Genomic DNA, 27,489 nt, shown 5'->3' with positions numbered 1-27,489 from the left:
AATAGAGAAAAGATTATTTTAATTTCATAGATTGAAAGTCTTTATTTTGTTTGACTGTAACAAGTTAACTTCATTCAACTTCACTTGCCCCATCATTGAAAAGTTCCCACAACCTTTGGACTCACTTTCAAGGGCTCTTCATCTGAAGTTCTCAATATTTATTGCTTTGTTTTTGTATTAGCACCTTGTTGTCTTTTGGGTTGGGGTTTTGGTGTTTAATGTTACAACTGCCGATTTCCATGTGGACGATCTGTTAGTTTTTTGTGTGAGGGAGGGGTGGGGTATTTTGGGTTAGCGAGTTTTGTTTCTTTTTCATGTGGGGGTGGTTGATTTTTCTTTCAACAACACCCATGATTTTTTGTATTTCATGGTTATCTGGAGAAGACAAATATCAGAGTTGTATGCATACTTTGACAATAAACTGAACCTTTTGCACATTGGTTGAATGGCCAAATTGGTGCAGTCTTTCATTGATTTTATTATGGTTATTATTCTGTAATGGATTATTGAGTTTACCCACAAGAAAGTGAATCTCAGTGTTGTATATGATGACTTGTATGTACTTCGATGATAAATTTACTTTGAACTTTGAACAATTTCTCTAACTTCAGCATGTGTCTGTGTTTTCAGGGAATACACTTTGGATGTCTACAAGTTGTCCTCTGTAGTGACCCAACATGATGCCAAAAAAGCTGGTGCGGAAGTAGTTAAACAAGTGGAACATCCACTCCTCAGTGGTCTCCTGTATCCTGGGTTACAGGTAGGAATGGGAAAGACTGATAACAAAGGGGATGTACATGGTGAGGCAAAGGGGCTCCGACACCTGTGATGATGTCCAAGAAGGATTCCTGACACGATATGTGGACCGGCCGACTAGAAGAGAAGTCAATCACTAACACACACAAAAGTCTACAGATTCTGGAAATCCAAAGCAACACACACAAAATGCTGGAGCAACTCAGCAGGTCAGGCAGCATCTATGGAAAAGAATAAACAGTTGCCGTTTTGGGCCAAGACCTTCTTCAGAACTGAGAAGGAAGAGGGAAGATGCCAGAATAAGAAGTTGGCGGGGGGTAGTGGGTGGAGAGGCTAACTGGAAGGTGAAAGGTGAAGCCAGGTAGGTGGGAAAGGTAAGGGCTGGAGAAGAAGTAATCTGATAAGAGAGGAGAGTGGACAATAGCAGAAAGGGAAGGAGGAGGGTACCCAGGGGGAAGTAATAGGCAGGGAAGAAGAAGGGAAAGTTCAGAATGGAGAATAGAGGAAAGGGTTATACTGGATAGAAGAGAAGCCATACTGGATCTGTTACTAGGCAATGAACCTGGTCAAGTGACAGATCTCTTGGTGAGCATTTTGGAGACAATGACTACATCTCCATAACATTTAGACAAGGAAAGGAGCAGACAGTATAGAATAGTGTTTAATTGAGGAAGGGCAAATTAGGATTCTGGGCAGGAACTGGGGAGATACTGGGGATGTATGTGCGGTCAGCATAAAACAGGCTAAAGTGCTGAAACATGTCGAGGTTAAGAAAAAGGGTGTGTTGGAACTTTGGAAAAACATTAGGCTAGATAACTCTTTGGACTGGATGGATATACCCCAGGTTATCAAGGGAAGAGATTGCTACGCAGTTGGCACTGATCTTTGTATCTTCACTGGCCACGGAAGTCGTAGCAGAAAATTGGAGGGTGTCATGTGTTATTTCCTTGTTCAAGAAAGGTAATAGGATAATCCTGAGAATTATAGACCACTGAGTCTTATATCAGTGGTGGGCAAACAATTGGACAGGACTGATGAGCAATTTGGAGAAGCTTAGTCTGATTAGAGATAGAAAGTATGGTTTTGTGTGGGACAGGTTGTGCCTCGTGAGCCTGTTGACTTTTCCAGAAAATGACAAAACAAATCGATGAAGGTAGAGTGGTAGATGTGATACTTATGGATTTTAGAAAGGCATCCTGCAAGGTTCCTGTAGTAGGCTCAGGAGGCATTGGATCCAGTGGAATTTGGTTGTGTGGATTTTAGAATTGGCTTGCCCTCTGGTAGTAAATGGAACGGATTCTGCCTGGAGCTCCCTGACCAGCGGCAGTCCACATGGATCTGTTCTAGGACCCCTGCTCTTTGTGATTGTTAAAAATGACTAAATGAGGAAATTCAAGGGTGGGTTTGCAGATGACACAAAGGTTAGTGGTGTTGTGGATAGTGTACAAGCCTGTTGTAGTTACAATGGAACATTGATAGGATGTAGAGCTGGGCTGAGAAGTGGCAGATGGAGATTAATCCTGAAAAGTGTGAAGTAAAGCACTTCAGAAGGTCGAACTTGACAGTGGAGGACAAGGTTAATGGTAGGATTCTTGGCAGAGTGGAAGAACAGTGGGATCTTGGGATCGATATCCATCGATCCCACAAAGATGCTGCACAGATTGATAGGACGGTTAAGAAGGAGTATAGTGCAGTGGCCTTCATTATTCAGGGTATTTTAGATTAGGAGCCGTGAGGTAAAGTTGCAGCTGTATAAAACTGGTTAGAACACACTTGGAGTATTGTGTTCAGTTCTGACCACCTCATTATGAAAGGATATGGACTCTTTGGATAGAGAGGAGATTTACCCGGATGCTGCCTGGGTTGGAGCATGCCTTAGTAAGATAGACTGAGTGAACTAGGGCTTTTCTCTGCAGAGCAAAGGAGGATGGGAGGTGACTTGATGGTGTATAAGATAATAAGCATAAATAGAGTGGACAACCAGTGCCTCTTACGCAGGGCGGCAATGACTAACTTTAGAGGACGTTCTTTTAAGGTGATTGGAGGAGCGCACAGAGGGATGTCAGAGGTACAGAGAGTAGAAAGTGTTGGCACACACCACCAGGGGTGGTAGTAGAGGCAGATTCATGAGGGGTATTTCAGAGACTCTTAGATAGGTACATGAATGAAAGAGAGATGGAGGGCTATGTGGAGGGTAGAGTTAGAGTGATCTTGAAGTAGGCTGTACCAGGGTGACCGCGTGACTGAGTGGGTTTCCTCTGGGGGCTTCGGTTTCCACCCACGGTCCAAAGTCGTACAGGTTGGTAGGTTAGTTGGTCATTGTAAATTGTCCCGTGATTAGGCTAGGATTAAATTGGGAGATTGCTGAGCGCCATGGCTCGAAGACCAGGAGGGCATATTCCACACTGCAGCTTAATAAATAAATAAAGGTTGGCAGAACATTGTGGCCAAAGGGCCTGTACTCTACTATTGTATATTCTTTGAACATGAAGCAGATTGAGAATGCATGCTTGCGTGCACAATGTGTATTATTTTAGTGAGCCCCATCATAACAGTCAAATTTAAATTCCTATCCATATCACAGCTGAAACTTATTGAAGTAAGGGAAATCCTTTCTCTTAAATCTTTGTTGTCGATAGATTGACAGGAATTTCCATTTCTCGTTATGTAAGTTTGTGGGTAATAAACCAGGTGTTCAAATGATATCTGAAATATTACTTATTCATTTTTGATATTTTTTTCAGTCATTCATTTGTATTTTAATAAAATCACAACTTTTTGTAGTCTGTTCAAAACCATAGGGCCCTAGGTTAAAATAAACCTGTGATGCCTGCCCTGTTCTAATGTTGAAATGATCTTGTGTGGCAAGTAATTCAATTTATTAGTTGCTTTCTTTGTTTTCAAAGCTTCAATATTATCATTAATTGAAAACTTTAAAAGTTTTATTTCATTTTAATCCTAAGTGTTAACATTTTTTAAATATTTTCTCACTCCTTTTAGGCCCTAGATGAAGAGTATTTGAAAGTTGATGCACAGTTTGGTGGGATTGATCAGAGGAAAATATTCACCTTTGCAGAAAAGGTACTTCTGTTATCAAAATATTTACCATTATTTGAAATATTAAGCAGTTGGAGTATTGAATGTCTAATTGTGCTTGTCATATTATTGTCATGTCTTATGAGGAAAGGTTGAGCGCGTAGGTTGGATGTGAAATTTATTAAGGCATGTTACTTTATGGTACCAGCGACCTGGGTTCAATTCCCACCCGCTGCCTGTAAGGAATTTGTACGTTCTTCCCATGACTATGTGGGTTTCCTCCAGGTGCTCAGGTTTTCTCCCACAGGCCAAAGATGTACCGGTTGGTAGATTAGTTGGTCATTGTTAATTGTCCTGTGATTAAGCTAGGATTAAATCAAGGGTTGCTAGCCGCCGCGGCTGGAAGAGCCTATTACAGAAACCAATGCTGTCATGATGAGAACGTACAAACTCCTTACTGCGCTGTATCTCAATAAATAACTTGAAGAATAATTTGGTTTGCAAAAGTGTAAGAGCAGATCCAATGTTCCACTTGGAACTGGCAAAGACTAGAATATCCTCTTGTGCCAGAACAACTCTGTAAATATTAGGTTGCAAAAGCATGTCCCAGAATTCAACTTTCACTTTAAAAGTTAGCATTATTAACAAAATGATATTCGGTGGGGGGGGGGGTGTCCTTTCAGAGGAGCATTGCAAATTTCGTGTTACAATACAGTTGATTCTCAACCGAGTTCAACAGGAAATTTTTATATGTACTTTATTGGAAAAGTATGCATTTTTTTGTTCAGTTATATTAAGAATATCTTGCCATTGAAACCTGAATTTATAATCTAGGTTATTTCTCTAGTTCAAGGTTTAGAGGGATGGGATTTTCTGCACCATCTGCAGCTGGCATCTCTCGTATAGGATGTTAAACCAGGATCCCACAATAATACCTGAAGTGGGGAGATTCCTGGTGCCCTGATTGATCCTTGTCTTCAATAAACCCCAACTATCATAATATTGCTTTTTTTGGAAACTTGATATATGTAAACTGATGACTGTGTTTCCAATGTTACAAGCATAATACTTAAGTTATTTGATTTAAAGTAATTTGCAATGATCTGTGCTTTATGAGACCAAGTGTCTGTTGGTCTTGCCAGAACTAGCATTCAATGTTATAAGTAATGCAGCTGGAGATGTCTGGATAGGTTATTAATTGCATATATTTTTAAATCTTTAGAAATATTAATATTTTCTTGGAAAATGCAATGCTTAAGATTCATTTAAAAAGCTGAATATTCCATATGTTATTGTTTCAAGATGCTGCTGCTTCAGTTGCTTCAAGGACCAAGCAAACTATGATAAAAATGTAAAATTTAAATAATCTAATTCAATGTACAGTAGTTGATTTATAGAACATGTGATGTCTGAAATGTAACAACTCCTTTCTCTTTGCATTTTCCTTGTACTTATGAGACTATTCATTGGCTTAGTTTTTGATCACATTGTTAAACGTGGAATTAACATAAGATACTCTGCGCTATTAATGTTGATATCTTGCTAGATCTGAATGACAACTCTTTAGGTTACATTATTGCTTATTCAAATAATCTAGAGTTATCATTTGATAAAATTTAACACAGGATTAAACATAACTCTTAAGTAATCTATTAATAATCTTCAGAGATATTTTGAAGACAAAGCTTTCTAAACAATAGTCAGGAGTAGGCAAATGTTTTTTAAGATTATCAGTCCTCCTGTCAATGCAGGTGGACACCAACTTTTGGTGAAGTTAGTTTTAAAATCTTCAAGCAGTGTCTGAATGTATTTAACTCTGAATTGTTCTTTCTTCAGTACCTTCCAGCTCTTGGGTATTCCAAGCGTATTCATTTAATGAACCCTATGGTCCCAGGTCTGACTGGAGGGAAAATGAGCTCTTCTGAAGAGGTATTGATTGTTGATTTCAATTTCTATTGTTCTGGATAATTTTACTAATTGAGAAACAAAATTGTAAGTGCCCATGGCTTGTTATGAATCGTGACTAGATTGTCAGCCAAAAATAAGCATAAAATTCAACAAGAAGGGGAAAGTAATGGCCCCAAGGTGATACAGGCTAACAATATCCTATCTAACGGGGATCATGTTCTCCAAGTTTCACCCTGATGTGTTCAGGGAATGGGATTAATGTGTTTACTCCAAACCTTATCATAAACCTGCAGGATTAAATGGCTTTCATCTATGTCAGGAGAGAGTAGGAAAGACCATGATGTTAAACTTTATTTTAGATTATGAGAATCTATTTAGAAACGCATACATGCATTAAGAAATGATACAATGTTTCTCCGGAGTGATATCACAGAAAACAGGACAAACCAAAGACTAACGCTGACAGACCCACATGATTATAACATGTAGTTACAGCAGTGCAAAGCAATACCATAACTTGATGAAGAGCAAACCATGAGCATGGTAAAAAAAAAAATAAAGTCTCAAAAGTCCCCGAGTCGATCGACTCCCGAGTCCCCGATAGCAGGCGGCAAAAGGGAGAAACTCCCTGCCATAATCCTCTAGGCACCATCAACTTGCCGATGCCTTGGAAGCAGCCGACCCTGAGTCCGTCCGTCTGAAAACTTAAAGTCTCCGACCAGCCCCTCCGATACAGCCTCCTGAGCGCCATACTCTGCCGAGTGCCTTCGACCTAGCCCCAGCCGCTGAAACAAGCAAAGCCGAGGATTCGGGGCCTTCTGCTCCGGAGATTCCGGTTACCACACAGTAGCAGCGGCAGCAAAGCGAGCATTTCAGAAGTTTTCCAGATGTTCCTGCGTACTCTCACATCCATCTCCATCGAATTAGGATTGTGCACGGTCCCCTACTCAACAGATTAACAGATATTCATCACTGGAGAGGCCGCGTGCGCTGCCGTCGCGCCGCCATCTTCTCCTCCCGCTTTATTTATTTATTGACATACAGCATAAGATAGGCCCTTCAAGCCATGCTGCCCAGCAATCCCCTGACTTTATCTTAGCTTAATTACAGGTCAGTTTACAATAACCAATTAACCTACCTACCAACTAGTAGGCCTTTGGGCCATGGAAGGAAATCGGAGCATCAGGAGCAAACCCACGCAGTCACAAGGAGAACATACAATCCCCTTACAGGCGGTGGCAGGAATTGAACCCAGGTCGCTTGTACTGTAAACCGTTGTGCTGACCACTGTGCTACCATGCCGCTCAAATTGCCACTTAGTGTTTAGAAAATGGATGTTGAGATTACTACCTGGTGGTATAAATATCTGCTAATGTCTTGATTCATAGAAAAAAAATTCCTAGAATTGCGCAAGATAGAAACCATTGAATGGGTAATCAGTCTGTATACTGTTAAGCCAGAATTTGATTCTGTAACAAGTTCAGAATTGTAACAGAAATTTTAGAAGATGGTAACAAACAACAGGAATTCTGCAGATGCTGGAAATTCAAGCAACACACATCAAAGTTGCTGGTGAACGCAGCAGGCCAGGCAGCATCTATAGGAAGAGGCGCAGTCGACGTTTCAGGCCGAGACCCTTCGTCAGGACTAACTGAAGGAAGAGTGAGTAAGGGATTTGAAAGCTGGAGGGGGAGGGGGAGATGCAAAATGATAGGAGAAGACAGGAGGGGGAGGGATAGAGCCGAGAGCTGGACAGGTGATAGGCAGAAGGGGATACGAGAGGATCATGGGACAGGAGGTCCGGGAAGAAAGACGGGGGGGGGGTGGTGACCCAGAGGATGGGCAAGAGGTATATTCAGAGGGACAGAGGGAGAAAAAGGAGAGTGAGAGAAAGAATGTGTGCATAAAAAAGAGTAACAGATGGGGTACGAGGGGGAGGTGGGGCCTAGCGGAAGTTAGAGAAGTCAATGTTCATGCCATCAGGTTGGAGGCTACCCATACGGAATATAAGGTGTTGTTCCTCCAACCTGAGTGTGGCTTCATCTTTACAGTAGAGGAGGCCGTGGATAGACATGTCAGAATGGGAATGGGATGTGGAATTAAAATGTGTGGCCACTGGGAGATCCTGCCCTAGCGGAAGTTAGAGAAGTTCACAGGATCTCCCAGTGGCCACACATTTTAATTCCACATCCCATTCCCATTCTGACATGTCTATCCACGGCCTCCTCTACTGTAAAGATGAAGCCACACTCAGGTTGGAGGAACAACACCTTATATTCCGTATGGGTAGCCTCCAACCTGATGGCATGAACATTGACTTCTCTAACTTCCGCTAGGCCCCACCTCCCCCTCGTACCCCATCTGTTACTCTTTTTTATACACACATTCTTTCTCTCACTCTCCTTTTTCTCCCTCTGTCCCTCTGAATATACCTCTTGCCCATCCTCTGGGTCACCCCCCCCCCCGTCTTTCTTCCCGGACCTCCTGTCCCATGATCCTCTCGTATCCCCTTCTGCCTATCCCCTGTCCAGCTCTCGGCTCTATCCCTCCCCCTCCTGTCTTCTCCTATCATTTTGCATCTCCCCCTCCCCCTCCAGCTTTCAAATCCCTTTCTCACTCTTCCTTCAGTTAGTCCTGACGAAGGGTCTCGGCCTGAAACGTCGACTGCGCCTCTTCCTATAGATGCTGCCTGGCCTGCTGCGTTCACCAGCAACTTTGATGTGTGTTGTTTTTAGAAGATGGTGGTGTTATTATATTTAATTTATACACGAAAAGTAAAGCAAGAGGCACAAAATGAATGTAATTGCTTTGGCATTCTGTTTGATAATGCAGTAAATGTTGCTTTTAGGAATCCAAAATTGATCTGCTTGACAAAAAGGAAGATGTAAAAAAGAAGTTGAAAAAGGCGTTCTGTGAACCTGGCAATGTGGAGAACAATGGTGTTTTATCCTTTGTGAGGCATGTCTTGTTTCCATTGTATGGAGGTGAGAACAAGTTATACTTCTGTTTGTGGCCAAGGATTATTACTGACCTGTTCTTGCGGAACTGAATGCTATTTTCACAGTCACTTCACCTGATTGGTTAAGGAGATGCTCAGTTGTTTAGGTCCAGATTGAACGATAATGGAGATTGTGCCATTTCTATTTTGCATGGGCAGTGAATTTGCCATGCAGAATGCCATTGGTGTTAAATTGAGTCAAGCCATTTGCCAAACGTTTCCAAAGAAAGTATATCAATTAAAAGATCAAAAGGTTTAAAACATTGATTAGAGTAGCAGTAAGGTTGAGGATTGAGATTAAGAATTAAAAGATTTTAAAGATCAAAACATACAGTGAAATGTGTCATTTGTGTCAATGACCAGGACGGTCTGAAAGATGTACTGGGGGCAAGCAGCAATTGTCACCATACTTCCGGTGCAAAAATGGCATGCTGATATCTTACTAACCCTAACTTGTGCTAATGTGGGAGGGACTGGAGCACCTGGAGGAAACCCACGTAGAATGTACAAACTCCATACAGCCAGCATTGGGAACTGAGCCCCTGTCAATGGCACTGAAATGGGTTGTGCTAACAGCTACGCAATCATGCCACCTGAGAGCTTTAGGAAGCAAAATATTTAACTGGAAAGTCATGAGGAGAAATTAAATATAAGAGTAACCAATGAGGAAATTTGAGGAAGTATTGTACGGGCTATGGGGCATGGAAAGGGAGGTGAAATTATGAAGGGTAATGATGTTGGTAGCATTAAATATTCTGTGTAGTTTTTCTGGCAAAGATTCAAATGTATGGAATGTGTCAGACCTTAAGGCATAGGAGCAGAATTAGGCAACTCGGCCCATCAAGTCTGCTTTGCCATTTCATCATGGCTGATTTCCGATCCCTCTCAACTACATTCTCCAACCTTCTCCCCGTAACCTTTATGTTCTGACTAACCAAGAACCTATCAACCTCTGCTTTCAATATACTCAATGACTTGGCCTCCACAGCTGTCTCTGGTAGCCAGATTTTCAATCTCCCTCTTACATGTTGATTTGGCCTATGGCAGTAGTGTCATTAGCAAACTTGAATATAGCATTGGAGCTGTGCTTAGCCACACAGTCATAAGTGTAAAGCAAGTAGAGCAGGGGGGCTAAGCGTACCTGTGCTGATGGAGATCACGGAGGTTATTGCCAATCTGAACCGATTGGGGTCTGCAAGTGATCCAATTGCACAAGCTGGTATTGAGGCCAAAGTCTTGAAGCTTATTGATTAGTTTTGAGCTGTATGGTGAATGTTGAGCTGTAGTCGATAAAGAGCATCCTTTGCTGTCCAGATGCTCCAGGGGTGAGTGGAAAGCCAGTGAAATGGCATCTGCTGTGGGCCTGTTGTGGCGGTTGGCAAATTGGAGCGGGCAGGCAAGAATTAATAGGTTTCATTACCAACCTCTCAAAGTATCACAGTGGACAATAATTTTTGAGGCTGGTCACCGTGTTCTTAGGCACTGGTATAATTGAAGCCTGCTTGAAGCAGGTGGGTATCTCAGACTGCTGAAGTGAGAGGTTAAAGATATTGGTGAACATTCCAGCTAGTCGATCAGTAACAGGTCTTTCGTACTTGGACAGGTCCGTCACCTGGGCAGAATAATTTCTGTTGGTTCACCGTCCTGGAGGATGCTCTCATGTTGGCCTCAGACCGAAATCACAAGGTCGCTGAAGGGTTGTGGGAGTTCGTGGAGATTCCTCTATGTTTTGATGGTCAAAGTGAGCATAAAAGGCTTTGAGCTCATCTGAAAGTGAAGCCTTGTTACCTATGTCACTTGGTTTCACTTTCTTAAGAGGTGATAGCATTCAAGCCCTGCCACAGCTGTTGAGCATCCTTCAATGGTTCAAGTTTAGTCTGGAATTGTCACTTTACCTGTGAGAAGGCTTTCTGGATATCGAACCTGGATCTCTTGTATCTTGGTCACCAGACTTGAATGCCAATGATCTGGCCCTCAACAGATTGCAGATCTCATGGTTCATCCATGAGATCTGCAATCTCATGTGGAAGCCTGAATGACTTTGTGGGGGACACACTCATTACGATTGTTCTTATGAAGTCCATGATGCCCATGGTGTATTTTTTCAGATCCCCTAATGACCTGGTCCACTGACTTGAAGCAATCCTGACACTGTTTCTCTGCCTCCCGCAAAGACTGCTTTGTTGTCCTTGGAGCTAAAGAGCCTTGCTCTTTAGCCTCTACCTGCATGCAGGTAGGAGAAGGGCAGCCAAGTGATCAGATTTCCCAAAATGTGGTCTGGGCATGGAACATTAGGTATTCCTTACCGTAGTATTGCAGTGGTCTTGTGTTTTGGGATGTCTGGTGGTATAGATTATATGCTGATGATTTTTGGGAAGAGATTTCTTCAAACAAGCCCGATTGGAGTCCTTTGACTATGATTTGAAATGTGTCAGGGTGGACTATTTCTTGTTTGGTGATAGCGAGATGCATTCATGTGTCTGATTACAGTCGTCCGTTTGCTGTAACAATCACGGAGAACTTTCTTGTTAAATAGAACGGTTGGCACTTAATTGTGAGATGTTCCAGGTCAGAGGAACAAGAGTATGACACATCCCTCTGTGGTACGAGCACCACAGAGAGTTTATCTTGAAACACACACTCCCATCTTTTGCCTTTTCTGAATCTCCAGTTCAGTCCATGTTGTGAATTGTGAAGCCTTCAGGTTTGATTGCTGAATCTGGCATGTTCAAAATAGGTCCCCTTTTTTCTAGCTCTTAGCCTGTGCCAATCTTCTGTTCATGTTCGTATCTTTCCTGTAATTTTATCTTATTAAGTAACCTCGTGTGTGGTACCATGTCAGAGACCTTCTGAAAATGTAAGTAAACAACATCTGCTGCCTCTGTCTATACTGCATGTTATTTCCTCAATTTGTCAGACAAGATTTTCTCTTAAGGAAACCATGCTGAATTTGGCCTACTTTATCATGTGCCTCCAAGTAGCACGAAACTTCATTCTTAATCGATTCCACATCTTCCTAACCATTGAAGCCAGGCTATCTTGCCTATAATTTCTTTTCTTCTGCCTCCCTCCCTTTCAAAGAGTGGAGTGACATTTGCAATTTTCTAGTCCTCTGGAACCATTCCAGAATCTCATGATACTTGAAAGATCATTACTAATGCACCCATAATCTCTTTAGCTATGTCTTTCGGAACCTCGGGGTATTGTCCATCTGGTCCAGGTGATTTTATCTACCTTCAGACCTTACAGCTTTCCAGGTACCTTCTCCTTAGTAACAGCAACGACACTCACTTCTGCCTCTCTCACACTCGAATTTCTGGCATACTGCTAGTATCTTTTGCAGTGTAGTGAGATGGGACAGCAGATTAAAACATTGATAAATGCTATTGATATAGTGATCAGCCATTGTTTAACTTCCAAAAACATTTGACATACTACTCCTTTTGGGATATGAGTATCAATTTGAAGAATAGCCAGGGAGCAGTAACCCTCCAATGTACAAAAAGCATTGTTCAAGCGGTTGGTGGTGATCTAAGATGCAACATTATCTCCAAGTGCTTACTCTATCTCCAGAATTAAATTTCTCATTTTTCCTTCTCTTGTTTTTCAAGTACTTTTTTTGCTGCTCCACTCTGTGCATTTTCCTGTACTTGCATTGCAATAGGGTAGAATTTGCGACTTGCCAAAAAGATTTACAAACTTGCCGGATAAAATCTTGGCTTGAAGGTTGGTGGGTGGGACCCTAGTCTGATATTGCATGGCAGGGACCTAGTTAGATGTAGAAGAAGATCATACAGTGCAATCAAAGTGAGCTACTTCCATTTTAAAAAAAAACTTCCGTTCACAGAAAAGGAGAAAAACATTCTTACTCTTCAACTCAGCTGAAAGTGTAACTGAATGCTTCAGACTTTCAAAAACTATTCATTCGTTGTTATGTGATGTGTCATATAACGTGGGTGACCAGGGTCATTCCATGACCATGTTGTTCTAGGCAAGTTTTTCTCCAGGAGTGGTTTGCTATTTCCTCCTTTTTTACAATGTTTTTACAAGATGGGAGACCCCAGCCATTATCAATTCTCTTCAGAGGTTGCCTGCCTGGCATCAGTGGTCACCTCACCAGGATTTGTGATGTGCACCAATTGCTCATACAATCATCCACCACCTGCTCCCACAAAACCATTAGAAATTATTAAAATATTGTCGTTAGTTTATTAGAAAATTAAATGCATCTGGTGCACTGATGTTTTAAATATTTTAGATCATCTTTCCAAAATTCATTGCAATTGTTTTCCTCTAGTGCAATGAAGGGTAGTGTTTTTGCTATGCCTACTCCCATGCAGCGCAGGATCCTGGGACAGTTTCCCTACCCAAAGAGGAGTCATTGCTCCAATGAGCTACAGCTTCGGCAAACTGCCCATTTAACACCAACACCTTGATTTCCATATTCACATTTACAGAAGCACCAATATTGGTGTCAATTACACAGGATAATATTAATCTATTCTTGATAATGTTCTCAACATTTCCTCATGAAATCTGGGCTGTTATGTCGCTTGCCAAGTCTTTCACAGAATTCAGAAAGTTGCCATTGCACTACAGTTATTTTATCCTAGCCAGAGAGGCTAGACAGTTTGGACGTGTAATTCAGAAGAAGAGGTGACCTTATTCACATACAATATCCTGAGTGGAATTAACAGGGTAGATATTGAGATGATTTCATGGTCGGAGAGTCACAAACAAGGGGTTATGGCAGCAAAATAAGGGAGAAAATGAGATGCACATAAATTTCTTCTCTCAGAAGATAACAAATTACTGGAATTTCTAGCCCCAGAGTGGGGTGGAGGCCATATTATTGGATGTATTAAGCTGTTTGTAGATATTTGAAAGATCAAGGAATTGAGAGTTATGGAAAACTAGTACAGAAAAGGAGTTACAGTCAAAGGTAGCTCAGCCAATTTCATAGTGAATGGAGGCCCATTTTTCCTATTGTGCTTTTATAGACTTTGTATTGCACCTGTGACTGGACGAACGAGTGATTTAATTATGAATGACTAAAGGGATTTGCTATTGCAATATTATATGTCAGTCAAAACTTAGAGCAAGTGTCCTTTTTTGTGCCATTGACCAATACCATTAATCAAGGAGTCTGTGGACCCCAGATCGGGAACCCCTGACTTAGAGGATAGTTGATGTATGCATTATTTATTTTTAAACACTTGTTTTATTTCTGTTCAACTGCAATAAAATGTAATTTTTTCTGCTCTCTTTCAGAATTTGTAATTTTGAGAGATGAAAAGTGGGGTGGCAACAAGACCTATGTAGAATATGATCAACTTGAAAATGACTTCCGTGATCAAGTAATTTAACATAAATTCCTGTAATAGTTTCAAATAATATTAAACTTGTTACTTTGTGGTATTTCAAGATATAGCTTTGGATATATCTCGCTTTGAATACTTAATTTAACTGTTTGTTACAGAAGTAGTCATCAGAGAAGTATAGCACAGAGACAGACCCTTCAGCCCATCTAGTCCATGCCAAAACTATGTAAACTGCCTACTCCCATCACCTGCACCCAGGACCATAGCCCTCCATACCACTACCATTCATGTACCCATCCAAACTTCTCTTAAACATTGAAATCGAGCTCGCATGCATCACTTGTGCTGGCAGCTCATTCCACACTCTCACGACTCTGAGTGAAGAAGTTTCTCCTCATGTTCTCCTTAACCTTTTCATCTTTCACCTTTAACCCTGGTTGTAGACCCACCTAACCTCAGACACCTGCTTACATTAACTCTATTTATACCCTCATAATTTTCTATGCCTTTGTCAAATCTCCTCTCAATCTTCTACATTCTAAGGATTACAGTCCTAACCTATTCAATCTTTCCTTATAACTTGGGTCCTCCAGACCCAGCAACATCCTTGTAAATTTTCTGTGTACTCTTTCAACCTTGTTTACATCTTTTCTGTAGGTTGGTGACCAAAACTGCACGCAATACTCCAAATTAGGCCTCACCAACGTCTTATACAACATCACGATAACATCCCATCTCCAGTACTCAGTACATTGATTTATGAAGACCAAAGTGCCAAGAGCTTTCTTTACGACCCTATCTACCTGTGACCTCACTTTCAATGAATTATGGACCTGTATTCCCAGATTCGTTTGTTCTACCACACTACTCAGTGCCCTACCATTCACTCTGTGAGACCTAACCTTCTGTGAAGTTTGCTCAGTGATGTCTACAGCTCCTGAAGCTGCAATTTAAGTCCTATATAGAGTTTGCGAGGTGCAGTGTTACTTGCATGAATATCCGCTTAGTTAGTATTTGTGTGTATTAATAGATTAAAACGTTTTCTCCTCAGACTGTCCATCCTGGGGACCTGAAGAATTCTGTGGAGGTCATGTTAGATAAGCTGCTAGACCCAATCAGGAAGAAGTTTCAGACACCGGAGATGCAACAACTAATCCAAAGAGCTTATCCTGTACCTAAGAAGCAACAAAGTGAGTAGATTTTAGTCAAATTGATTCTTTGCCTTGTTTACCAGGAAGGAAACAAGTTAATTGTAAAATTGGTGGCAGGGTGAGGGGATTGATTGAAAGCCATTAGAATTTAAACACAGAATAATAACACCTGGTATAATAGAAGAAGGAGCCTGCAGACCTGGAATTGGGTGAGTAAATGATTTGAGGAGAAATTGGTTGGGGAGTAAAAGTGCATGTGAATTCCTAGTGTTCACTTAATACCATCACAAGAGACCAATGTCAGCCTTATTATATATCAGCCTTATGATTAATTTCAATTAATATGCATAGAATGTAATGGATTCATTGGAACATTTCTGCAAGTCAAAGCTGAAGAATAAAAGTGAAAGCATTTTTGTCTTGAGCTCTTCTTGATTCGGAACATAAGCATGAGTGTGAAGACACAAGAGACTTTAATTGCTGGAATTCAGAGCAAATAGCAAGCTACTGGCGGAACTTGCCGGGTTGAGCAGTGCTAGGTAGATGAATCTGGTTCACCCCTCCCTCTCGCCTCTTTATACTGACTGCCACTCTTCGTTCTGATGCAGAAGCTTGACCTGGAGCACCAGCTATCCCTCTGCGTCCACAGATGCTCCTCAACCCACTGAGGTCTTCTAGCAGTTTTTTCCTGCTCTCTATTTATGGAAATGATTTTCTGCCAGTATTATTTTTGAAGGAGCATAACTTTAAATAAATCTTAACAAAAGATGTGTATTTTCAAGTCGTCTTTCTCCAATTCAACTTCCAGAGGGAGTTCCCAAAGGACCAGCTGTTGATAATGATGAAATTAGGCCTTCTAGGCTTGATATTCGAGTTGGAAGGATTATCAGTGTGGAGAAGGTAAGTTAGAAGCACAGAGGACTTCTAGCTATCACTGAAATGTGCCCCTCCTGTGCCTTTCTATTAGGTATATGGCACTGCCTTTAATAATTGGTTGCTGGGACAAACAAGTGACTGCTATATTAAAGTTGCTGGTGAACGCAGCAGGCCAGGCAGCTGACGAAGGGTCTCGGCCTGAAACGTCGACTGCGCCTCTTCCTATAGATGCTGCCTGGCCTGCTGCGTTCACCAGCAACTTTGATGTGTGTTGCTTGAATTTCCAGCATCTGCAGAATTCCTGTTGACTGCTATATTAGCTCAGTATTATGGTTGTGAAGTGTTAGGTACAAGAATTATACTTTGTCCATGTTATATCTGATATGGATTCCTGGACATGTCCTGTATACAAAAATGAAAAGTTCTTACTTTCAAGCATAGCCGAGCTTTAAATTGAGAACATAGATCCAGAAAATACTGCAAATGTAGCACACCTTTGATTCAGCCAGTTTTTTTTCCCTGTCATTTTGTCTCGGGTCTGGAGGGTTTTTAAAAGGAAGCAATTCCATTGTTTTTCAATTTGCTAAGAATACAGTTATACAGGATAGAATGAAATATGTGCATATCCACTTAATTAAGTAGGCACTTACACTCTGTCCCTCACCTGAAATAACTTCCTGGAAGTTCAGAACACAAATACACAAGCCCAAAATTTGCTGATTGAGCTTCATTGATTCCCAGGCTATACTCCAAAGCTGAAGGTTTCTGGAAACCCTGCAAGCTCATCTCCTTAACTTTCAAATAAATGGGCTCACTTTCCCAGGTCTGGTCTAACCTGTGCAAACAAAGTTCTAGACAGCTGTGGTGGTTAGTAAAGCTTGTGGGCATGGTTATGGTCCTTTGTATACTGGGGTTTACTCTAGTCTGCCCACTTTATAGTATTCTGACACATGAGAGCCTCGGCAGTCTGAATTGGAACAGAACTCACTAGTGAATCAATGTTGGTAGACCCATGAAAGGCAAATCTCTAGATGCTTAAAGCTGGCATAGGCAGCAAGCTGTGGCTGATTTGTATTTTAATTTGTAACTGGAGTACAGTGAGTTTGTAGTTTCCGAACTGTGGCTTTAGTTTGAAATTAGCATGGACAGTTTTGACCTTTGTTTTTGCAAATTGAGATCCAAGAAAACTTAAATTAGCCATATTTATGCAATTGACATTTATTCACTGTAAATAAATCAATCAATAAAATTATAGTTTAGGCACTGTCTTGGAGTTAAATAAGCTGCTCTTAATTTCATCCTGCAAAACTTGATAAAGCAGTGGTGATATTGGGCATTAGCATAGAAAACCTACAGCACAATACAGGCCCTTCGGCCCACAAACCTGTGCCGAACATGTCCTTACCATAGAAATTACCTAGGGTTACCCATAGCCCTCTACTTTTCTAAGCATGTACCTATCTAGGAGTCTCTTAAAAGGCTGTATAGTATCCACCTTCACCACCATCGCTGGCAGCCCATTCCACGCAATCACCACTCTCTGCATAAAAAAAACTTACCCCTGACCTCTCCTCTGTACCTGCGTCCAAGCACCTTAAAACTGTGCCCTCTCGTGCTAGCCATTTCAGACCTGGGAAAAAGCCTCTGACTATCCACACGATCAATGCTTCTCATCATCTTATACACCACTATCAGGTCACCTTTCGTCCTCCATCGCTCCAAGGAGAAAAGGCCGAGTTCACTCAACCTATTCTCATAAGGCATGCTCCCCAATCCAGGCAACATCCTTTAAATCTCCTCTGCACCCTTTCTATGGTTTCCACATCCTTCTTGTAGTGAGGTGACCAGAACTGAGCACAGTACTCCAGGTGGGTCTGACCAGGATCCTATATAGCTACAACATTACCTTTCAGCTCCTAATCTCAATCCCACCGTTGATGAAGGCCAATGCACCATATGACTTCTTAACCACAGAGTCAACCTGAACAGCAGCTTTGGGTGTCCTATGGACTCGGACCCCAAGATTCCTCTGATCCTCCACACCGCCAAGTCTTACCATTAATACTATATTCTGCCATCATATTTGACCTACCAAAATGAACCACCTCACACTTATGTGGAGGAACATCACATGAAACTTGATTTTTAATGTTTGACAACATCTGAGTATATTGATAGTGCATCTAATTATAATCTAATAATCATAGTAAATGTATCATACAAAGTAAGTGCTTTGCGGTCAAGTGCTGCCAACCAAACTTCAGTAAACTTGCTCAGATAAATTATTTCAGGAAAATGAACCAAGGCTTACTTTTTAACTTAATTGTAATATCAATGGAATAAGCTACCAGAGGAGGTGGTAGTGGCAGGAGCTAATAACGTCTGTTTAAAACTTCCCCCTTCCTTTCCAGTCCTGAAGAAGGGTCTTGGCCCAAAATGTTGACTGTCTATTCATTTCCTGTCTTGCCTGCTGAGTTTCTCCAGTATTTTGTGTGTCCTGTTTAAAACAAGCCAGTTAGTGCATTGATATATCAATCTAACTAATCCAAAGATTACTTTGATGTTTCTCTATGGCTAGTTATTATTTTGTATTGTATTCACTGTCCACTTCCTGATTTATTTCTCATCACCGTATTCATCCCCACCAACTCAAATTCCAATCCAATTTGTTCAGTTTCCATCCATTTTTGAATATTCTGACTTCTTCCTCCCAAGGCCTCCACTTGTCGGGATTGACGATGGATATTGCATCCTAGCTGTCTGCGAAGCAAGGGCAGTACGATATGGAGAGCAAGCTCCCCTCTCCATGGAGCTGATTAATCCAAAGGAATGGCAGACACTGTTACAGTTTGGCACCAGTGGCATGCAAGGACTTGCCAGTCAGTGTTGAACTCAATGTAAGACTCCCTTAGGGATTCCAGCTCCGGATTTTTTCCTCTGGGTTTACTCCCAAAGGCTTCCTCAAGGCAGCTGAAGTTTGAGATCAGAGTTTTCCTTCCCCTAGATGAGCTGCCAATCATAGCTGATGAGCCCCATCTGCCTGCTTCTTCCTTCACCTTCTTCTATTCCGCCCAATTTCTACTTCAGCTTATTTGTGCACCTCCACCATCATCCTCTCTTTTAGATGAAATTTAGAGTAACGAGAGTTCCAATGCAGCCAGGATGGCCTGAAAGGCACGATGTTGTATGACAATAATTCTATCAAATGGGAAGGAGTGACCATTTTGGAGTTCTAACTGAGCAGCCATCCAGTTTGTAGAGGTGCTATGAGTAAAACATTATCAATTAAAATAGTAATTAAATGCAAACAGAAAATCTTTACCTGAAAAAATTAACTTTATAATTTTTTAAATAGAATGCAATCTCCACTAACTGCAAAAGTAAATCTCTTTCATCCTACTGCTGGCCCACCACCTCCAGGGAGTCTTGATCATAAGCGGGCTGAAACTGCTGAAGACAGGTGGCAGATCAACTGATGGTCCCACTGGTGATAGCACAGGACAGTTAACATCTTAGTCCACGTGTATTTTTTAACTCAATGCAATTAATCATCTTGCTTAATCATTTTCTGATTACAAAATTCATTTTCCAAATCTCCAGTGGAAATCACTTTCCTTTTACTATTTCATTACGGGCTGCCAGCATCGGGTGGTCTTCCTTAAATTGATCAAGCCAGCTGGTCATGTTTTGCACGGTTTAGACTGCTAGTTGATTCATTTTCCCTGATTGTCTAGAAGTGTAGTTTAAATTACTTTTCCCTCCTTTTTCTTTATACTTTCAATTTTTTCTCTTCATTGCTTGGGCCTTATGACTTGCAATAATCTTCTTTCTTAAAACGAATTCTAACTTGGAGAACCTGCAATACTTCCCTGACCTTTTGGCTATTTTCATTCTTCTGACTGTCAGCTTTTGCTGACATTTCAGCTTCTGTAGAATACATTAATCTCCATTTTTCTTGTATATCTTTTCCTTTCTCAAGGAATGCTAACAATTCTACTTCGCTGTTTACTGAAAAAAAATAGTGCCATCCATTCCCTAATGAAAGGTTATTTCTTCCCCCTTTCACCTCAAATATCAGTGACCTTTCTGAGGGACTTCTTTCAGCATTACATACTATTCTCATTGCCTAATATCAAATGTTATCTCCTAGCTGTGACTGTTTTCACACTTCATTTATCAAGAAGGCTTGATAATGTTCCTTCTCATGATATCCAACATATGTACTTCGAGCTTATTTTTAGGCAGTTTACTTTAGAGGCTGTAAATTTGGCGTTAAGATTTTCTTAATATGGCCTTGCCTCTGGAACACTGTTAATTCCCTTACTGTATTAATTTTCAATTGTATATGATAATAAATTAGCCTAATGCATGATTCCTGGTATGGTCTTTCAAAGACCTTAAGATTGTTGAAGAAATTGCTTATTTCCTGATTGTAAAATTAAATGAAAAATATGTGCATAATTATCAATTGTATTTTGTTTACCCTAGCATCCTGATGCAGAGAGTCTATACGTGGAGAAAGTGGACATTGGAGAAGCAGAGCCACGAACGGTTGTTAGTGGGTTAGTGCAGTACGTTGCTGCTGAGGAGCTCCAGAATCGAGACGTGGTATTGCTATGTAATCTGAAGCCACAGAAGATGCGAGGAATTGAATCTCAAGCCATGTTGCTTTGTGCATCCATGTGAGTAGGATTTTTTTTCAATAATTAGAGCATTATAGACCCTAGCTTGAACACTACATTATACATTTTTGATAAAGAACAGACTGGCTGCCAAATAATAAAATATGTAGTTAGCTGGTATCATTAATGTTTTGCTGCTGCTTTATGCTTCACCTGCTGTTAGTTTTATAATTGGAATTTCAGAATGTACAATATTAAATTAACACCACAAGGTTCAGGAACAGTTACTACCCCAGCCATCAGGCTCTTGAACCAAAGGCGATAATTTCACTCAACTTCACTTGCCCAATCACTGAAATGCTCGCACAAACAATGGATTCGCTTTCAAGGGCTCTTCATCTCATGTTCTCAATATTTATTGCTTGCTTGCTTATTTATCTTATCTATCTATTTATTATTTCTTCATTTTGTATTTGCACAATTTGTTGATTTCTGCACTCTGGTTGAATGACCATGTTGGGCGGTCTTTCATTGATTCTGTTGTGGTTATTGTTGTATAGATTTATTGAGTATGCCCACAAAGAAATGAATTTCTGGGTTGTAGTGGGTCATATATGAACTTTGATAATAAATTTACTTTGAACTTGAATTTTAAATAGATATTCAAATAAATCATCTATGGAATCTATATCTTTCACTCTATGTCAAAGATATTTCCATTGCTTCTGTTCAGCTTTTCATACCTTATCTATCATTACAGATATTTTTATAAAGTAATAACTGATCAAAAAGAAAGCAGTGTTCAAAAAGCTCCCCCTCCATTTTTTTTTAGCTGAATTAGACTGTTAGTATTAATTCATTAATTTTACATGTGTGCTTTTCAATCTATGGAATTAATTCAGTAATGCATTTTGTTTTGCATTAGCTTCATTTTAACATTTAACATATTTCTGTGCTTATTTGTTTTGATTATTGAGCAGTTTTATGGCAGTTTAATACATAGGAGCTTTTTTATTTTGGTAGGTTTATTAACAACTTCTGAATTCAATAAAGGATTCCAAAAATGTTTTAAAAATAAGAAGGCTTTTGTGCAATATTAATATTTATTGAGGGTAATAATTTGCTTTTGTCTATTCTATATCAATAACTTTTTTAAATTTTTATCGTGATTTCTGTTAGGTTTCCTTCCTCTCACAGTTACTTTCTAAATTTGTCATTCTTGTGTTACCAAGATGTCCAGGTCTTGTGTTTACTGGACTTGGGCCGCCTTTGCATTATTAGGGGGGAACCTGCTTCAGGATCAGTATTTTGCACCAATTTCATCTCTTGAAGACCAACAAACTAGTACACTTTCAGCCTTTTTCTCTAAAGAGCTCGTCACAAATTATTTGGCAAGACCAATACATAAAAGGACTTCATATTTTCTCTTTTTTTTACTTTATTGTCAGTAGCAATACTAATTGTTAATTTGAAATTGGAGAAGAGAACTTTAGTTTCCTTACTTGACAGTTTGTGATCTCACTGTGTACAGAAAATCTGAAATAGTTCCTGGAAATGAAGGTGTGTGTACTAACATTCACAAATGTACACTTTCAATAGTTTTGGCTACTTTCTTATTTTCCACTTTACTTCTGGAACCTTCCGATTCAGTTGGCACTGCTTTATATTTAACAATATACTTTACAATTTTTGTCTGTTCAACAATGTTCTAATGCTGTTTTGAAGAATGTCCATTTCAAAGTGAATTTTTGCCAAGCAATTTCCTGGAAATTGATTTTTGGAATATGCTGTACTTTGAAGGTGAAGCATATTTCATGCTCTTCTAGCTTTGATGCATTATATAGAGTTGAAAATCCAATCAGTATCTTACTGGCAGAATGCACTGTCATGCTCCTTCTAGCCTGCATCAACTTTTCATTTGTAGAGAGTGTCTTATCATTGAACTTGATGACAGTATCTTCATAAAGTAGAAAATCTACTCCAACAAATGGAAATACAGGCAGAGAAAGACAGATCTGAGCAATCTTGTATGATGAGTTGAACAGAAAACAATGGCCCTCTCGAGTTTATTTCCCAAGTTGACTATCTTGAAGCTGTAAAAACAGCGTCTTGAAACCCAACTATACAAATATTTTGCTCTGTCTTCAAGGTTTTATTTTTATTGAGATGCAGTGTGGAGTAGGCCCTTTCTGCCCTTTGAGCAACCCACCGATTTAACCCTAGTCTCATCAGGGGACAATCTACAATGACCAATTAACTTGTCAGCTGGTACGTCTTTGGACTGTGGGAGACCCGGAGGAAACCCATGTGGTCATGGGGAGAACGTACTAACTCCTTACAGGACAGCAGTGGGAATTGAACCTAGGTCGCCTGTACCATAAAGTGTTGTGCTAACCATTATGCTACCATGTTTCTAGAGTATTTATTTTTCCTCAGCTGGGCCGTGCTTGTTCCACTGAAGTGGGTAGAACAGTAATAGCACTTCAGCTACCCATATAGAGCTGCCCATCAAATGGTTTTACCTCATTTGAGATCTTCTGCAGTAAATTGTCATCATCAGACCTCATTCTGATTATCAGAAGTTGTAAATGCATTTTTAGCACAATTCCCTGAGAATTCAAGTTGCATTATTATTGTCATGTACTGAAAAGCATATCTTGCATACTGTTTATACAGATCATTATGTACAGATCTGTTTATACAGATCTGTTAATGCAGAGAAAGTGCAGTGCAGGTAAGACAATAAGGTGCAAGATCATAATGAGGTAGACTGATAGGTCAAGAGTTCATTTTATTTTTCTAGGAACTATTTAGTAGTCTTGTAATAGGTAGCATCTATTATTTTGTGTGGTGGTATTTGCTTTCAGACTCTCTTATCTTCTAAACACGAGCAAGTCTGCAGGTGCTGGAATCCAAGCAACGCGCACAAAATGCTGGAGGAACTCAGCAGGTCAGGCAGCATCTATGGAAATGAATAAACAGTTGACGTTTTGGGCTGAGACCCTTCATCAGGACTGTGAAGGAAGAAGAAAGATGCCAGAATAAAAAGGAGGGGAAGGAGGCTAGCTGGATCGTGATGGGTGAAGCCAGGTGGGTGGGAAAGGTCAAGGGCTGGAGAAGAAGGAATCTGATGGGAATCAGGTTGGATCTTCTGCCCAATGGGAGAGGGAAGGAAAAAGAGTATCCAGTGTGAGTAACACACACAAAATGCTGGAGGAACTCAGCAGCTGGGCAGCTTCTATGAAAAAGAGTAAACAGTCGACATTCTGGGCCGAGAGCATCAGGACTGGGAGAAAAAGATGAGAAGTCACAGCAAGAAGGTGGGGGGAGGGGAGGGGAGGGAGAAGTACAAGGTGAGGGGAGGGGTGAAGTAAAGAGCTGGGAAGTTGATTGGTGAAAGAGAGAAAGGGCTGGGTAGCAAGAAGTATAGACAGAGTCCATGGGGGGGAGGCTGGTTTCCATAATGTGCTGAGCCACAAGTCCTTGTAGATTCTTCCAGTCACAGCTGGAGCAGTTCAGTATCAGAATCTGGTTTAATATCACTGGCATGCGTCATGAAGTTTGTTAGCTTTGTGGCCCCAGCACAATGCAATACATGGTAATATAGAAATAAAAATTAATTACTGTTCATTGGTTCAATGTCTATTCATATGTCTGATGGCAGAGGGGAAGAAGCTGTTCTTGAGTTGTTGAGTGTGTTGAGTTGAGTTGCCATATTAAGCTGTGTTGAACCCAGACAGGATACTCTATTGTGCATTGATAAAAATTTTTTTTAAAAAGCATGAATTGCTGCTAGTGTTTTACCCTTGAGTTCTGAGAACTGAAGTTAATTGTAGTGACCTTATTACTGCATCTGGAAGTTAACGGACCAGAATACAGGTTTCCCCCGCCATCCGAAGGTAGAGCGTTCCTGTGAAATTTTGTAAGCCGGAATGTCGTAAAGTGAAGAAGCAAGAACCATTTATTTATATGGGAAAAACTTGTGAGCATTCGCAGACCCAAAAAATAACCTAGCAAATCATGCCAAATAACACATAAAACCTAAAATAACAGTAACATATAGTAAAAGCAGGAATGATATGATAAATACACAGCCTATATAAAGTAGAAATACTTTTCTACAATCATTGCCGCATTGTTCTCCGTAGCGAAAATCTCACGCAAGCGCTTTCGGCAGAAACACGGTGCAAGCGCTCTCGGCAGAACCACTCTCTCCAGTAACCTTTAAGCTATGAAGCTGCCAAATCATACCAAATAACACATAAAAACACATAAAAACACAGAGCCGTTATAAAGTAGAAATAATGTATGTACAGTGTAGTATCACTTACCGGAATTGGGAAGACAGCGCCGAGCACACTGATGATGGTGTGTTAGGCTGAGTCGTTGGAGGTTGGGGTGGTGCAGTGGTACAGCGGTGGCCAGGACGCACCCAGCACATCTTTAAGGAAAAAGCCGAAATAAGCAAGCTAATTAATTAGGTGCCTCCCGGCACGTAAATGTCGGCCCAGTTCAGAGGCGACACAATCGGCAATCGCCCCTGATCTGGGCCGCCATTTACGTGCTGGGCGGCACCTAATTAGCTTATTTCTGCTTTTTAAAGATGTGCTGGGTGCGTCCCGGCTACCGCTGCATTCTCCGCGGCAATGTATCGATCCACGGCCCAGGGGTTGGGGTGGTGGGACACTGGGGTGTCATCTCATCGTCGTCTGTTTCCATCAGGGCAGGCAGGTCATCTTCCTCTACGTCTGCCTGCCTCAGTGTTGAAAGTCGAGGTTCATTGTCTGCTGTGGCTGATGTGGAAGGCTTGAAAAACGACAGTATGCTTGACTACTTAGCCTTGCGCATTTTTCTATCATACAGTTCTTTGTAAGCACTCAAACCATCCTGCAAATATGCCCTAAACCTACGTACCCTTTCAAAATTAAAGTCGTACTTTTCTGCAATCATTGCAGTTGCTTTACGTTCAGTTCCTGGACAACTTCACTTTTGGTCTGTTTGCTACTGCATTTGGTTTCGATTGTTATCCTTTCCTCTTCCAATTGCATCAGCTCTTCATCTATCAGTTCTTGGTCATAGGATACCAAAACCTCTTCAACATCATCTTCATCAACTTCCACAAGCCAAACTCACTTTGTCCTTACTTCGTTCACCACAATCGAAACACCTAATTATGTCTAGTTTTATGCTAAGTGTAACACCCTTACGAGCTCTTTTAGGCTTTTCCGATACCTTAGAACTCATCTGGCTAATAGATGCTCAAAATAAATCGACATAAAGCACAGATGCTCACAGGCACGTGTTTAAGCAATGCCGGCGAAAACAGGTAACTAATGTAGGTCTTTCGTAACAGCGAGGTTTCGTAAAGCGAACGTTCGAAAAGCAGGGGACACCTGTAACTGGTTAGTCTGCAAGCCCAAGTACATTACCCTCCAAGTCGATAAGGATTAACAGGAAATTATAGACAATGAATTCCATGGAAGAGCTATTTCAATTTTGTGCAGAGTATTCCTTTTCTCCTTCGCAGCTATTAAATGTCACAGATCATACTCTACCCATAGCTATGAAATGTGAATACAAAGTTGGCAGAAAATATTTGTGCCTTTGCATTACACTATTCTATACTTGCCTAACTCACTGGGTCTGATGCAAGTTGTCAGTATACTGCTGCCAAAGTGGAGTCTGCTTGCTCTTATTCTGCTTTTATTTATGGGATCTAAGCAGACCTATTCTTTCTTGCTTCGGCTCGATGCAGCTCTAAGTTAGATGCCCTCTGTCTCATTACAGTATGCACAAGAATGTGAAATGTTCAGCTTCCTTAGATTCCTAGCTTGTACAGGGTTTAGAAAAATGTATTATAATTACTGAGATACAGTGCTGCCCAGCAATCCCTGATTTAACCCTACCCTTATCACAGGATAATTTACAATGACCAATTAGCCTACTAACCAGTATGTCTTTGGACTGTGGGAAGAAACCGGAGAATGTGGAAGAAACCCACGGGGTTACATGAAGAGCAGACAGACTGCTTGCATGCAGCAGTGGGAATTGAACCTGGGTCACCTGCACTGTAAAGCGTTGAGCTACCCACTACACTACCAGCTCTCCTTCTGCAGGGGTAAAGGTTTATGAATGGTGGGAATCAGGGATTCCCTGAGAACTATAAGTCATGGAGATCTAATCTCATGAAAACCGGTTAAGAAGGCACTACTGAAGACATGTGACAGCTTACTTGTGGTTTGAAAGCAAAGGCATTCCATTAAAAACATTATTAATAACACTATTTTCCCCGAAGTAAATTATGGTAAACTATCACCACAAACAATGAAAGGCAAGCGAGGGCAAAGCCAGCACGAGACATGTATCCTGCTGATGCACTGCAAAATCGATGCACTTGGAGTTGGAGTGGATGATTTGAAGGGGCGAAAATGGGACGGGGGAGTTCCGATGCCAGTCCAACTTACCCAGGTGTAAGAGTGGGTCACTGTAAGCGCCGAGCCAATTTGGGGGGATTTGCTACAGCAAGGCCCGGGTCCTAGTGCTAGGTACAACATGCTATTTGGACAATCTAAATGTGGGCCCAGATAGACAGAAAAGTCAGGGTGTCGAGAGTCTGGCGGGGCTGAGTCACGCAAAACGCCAAGCTGATGTGGAGAGATTGAGAACGGCTTCTCTGGCAGCAAAATCTAGGCCCCGAGTGATTCACCATGCTTCCTAGCGGGAGGTGCAGACAGATTTAAATACCGACCCAGATAGTCTGGGGGCTTCACTCTCCACAACGCCAAAGTTGTAAGATTGCCCCCAGCTGCAGTGCTTCATGT

The 27,489-nt window shown here is 41.0% G+C and overlaps 1 protein-coding gene across 1 annotated transcript in view; it reads left to right on the top strand.

The window, feature by feature from the left end:
• The window catches only part of yars1 (tyrosyl-tRNA synthetase 1), a 47,245-nt gene that overhangs the window by 12,688 nt on the left and 7,068 nt on the right, over positions 1-27,489 (top strand). Inside the window, exons 5-12 of the mRNA XM_063033923.1 lie at positions 631-760; positions 3,757-3,837; positions 5,629-5,721; positions 8,549-8,684; positions 13,970-14,055; positions 15,071-15,209; positions 15,979-16,070; positions 20,535-20,728. Coding sequence (XP_062889993.1) covers positions 631-760; positions 3,757-3,837; positions 5,629-5,721; positions 8,549-8,684; positions 13,970-14,055; positions 15,071-15,209; positions 15,979-16,070; positions 20,535-20,728 — 951 coding nt within the window. The remainder of the gene's footprint in view (positions 1-630; positions 761-3,756; positions 3,838-5,628; positions 5,722-8,548; positions 8,685-13,969; positions 14,056-15,070; positions 15,210-15,978; positions 16,071-20,534; positions 20,729-27,489) is intronic.

This window comes from Mobula hypostoma, chromosome 26, assembly GCF_963921235.1.
Source record: "Mobula hypostoma chromosome 26, sMobHyp1.1, whole genome shotgun sequence".
Lineage (NCBI taxonomy): Eukaryota > Metazoa > Chordata > Chondrichthyes > Myliobatiformes > Myliobatidae > Mobula > Mobula hypostoma.
Note: the sequence above shows the minus strand (reverse complement) of the source record. Positions and strands in the feature narration are given on the sequence as shown.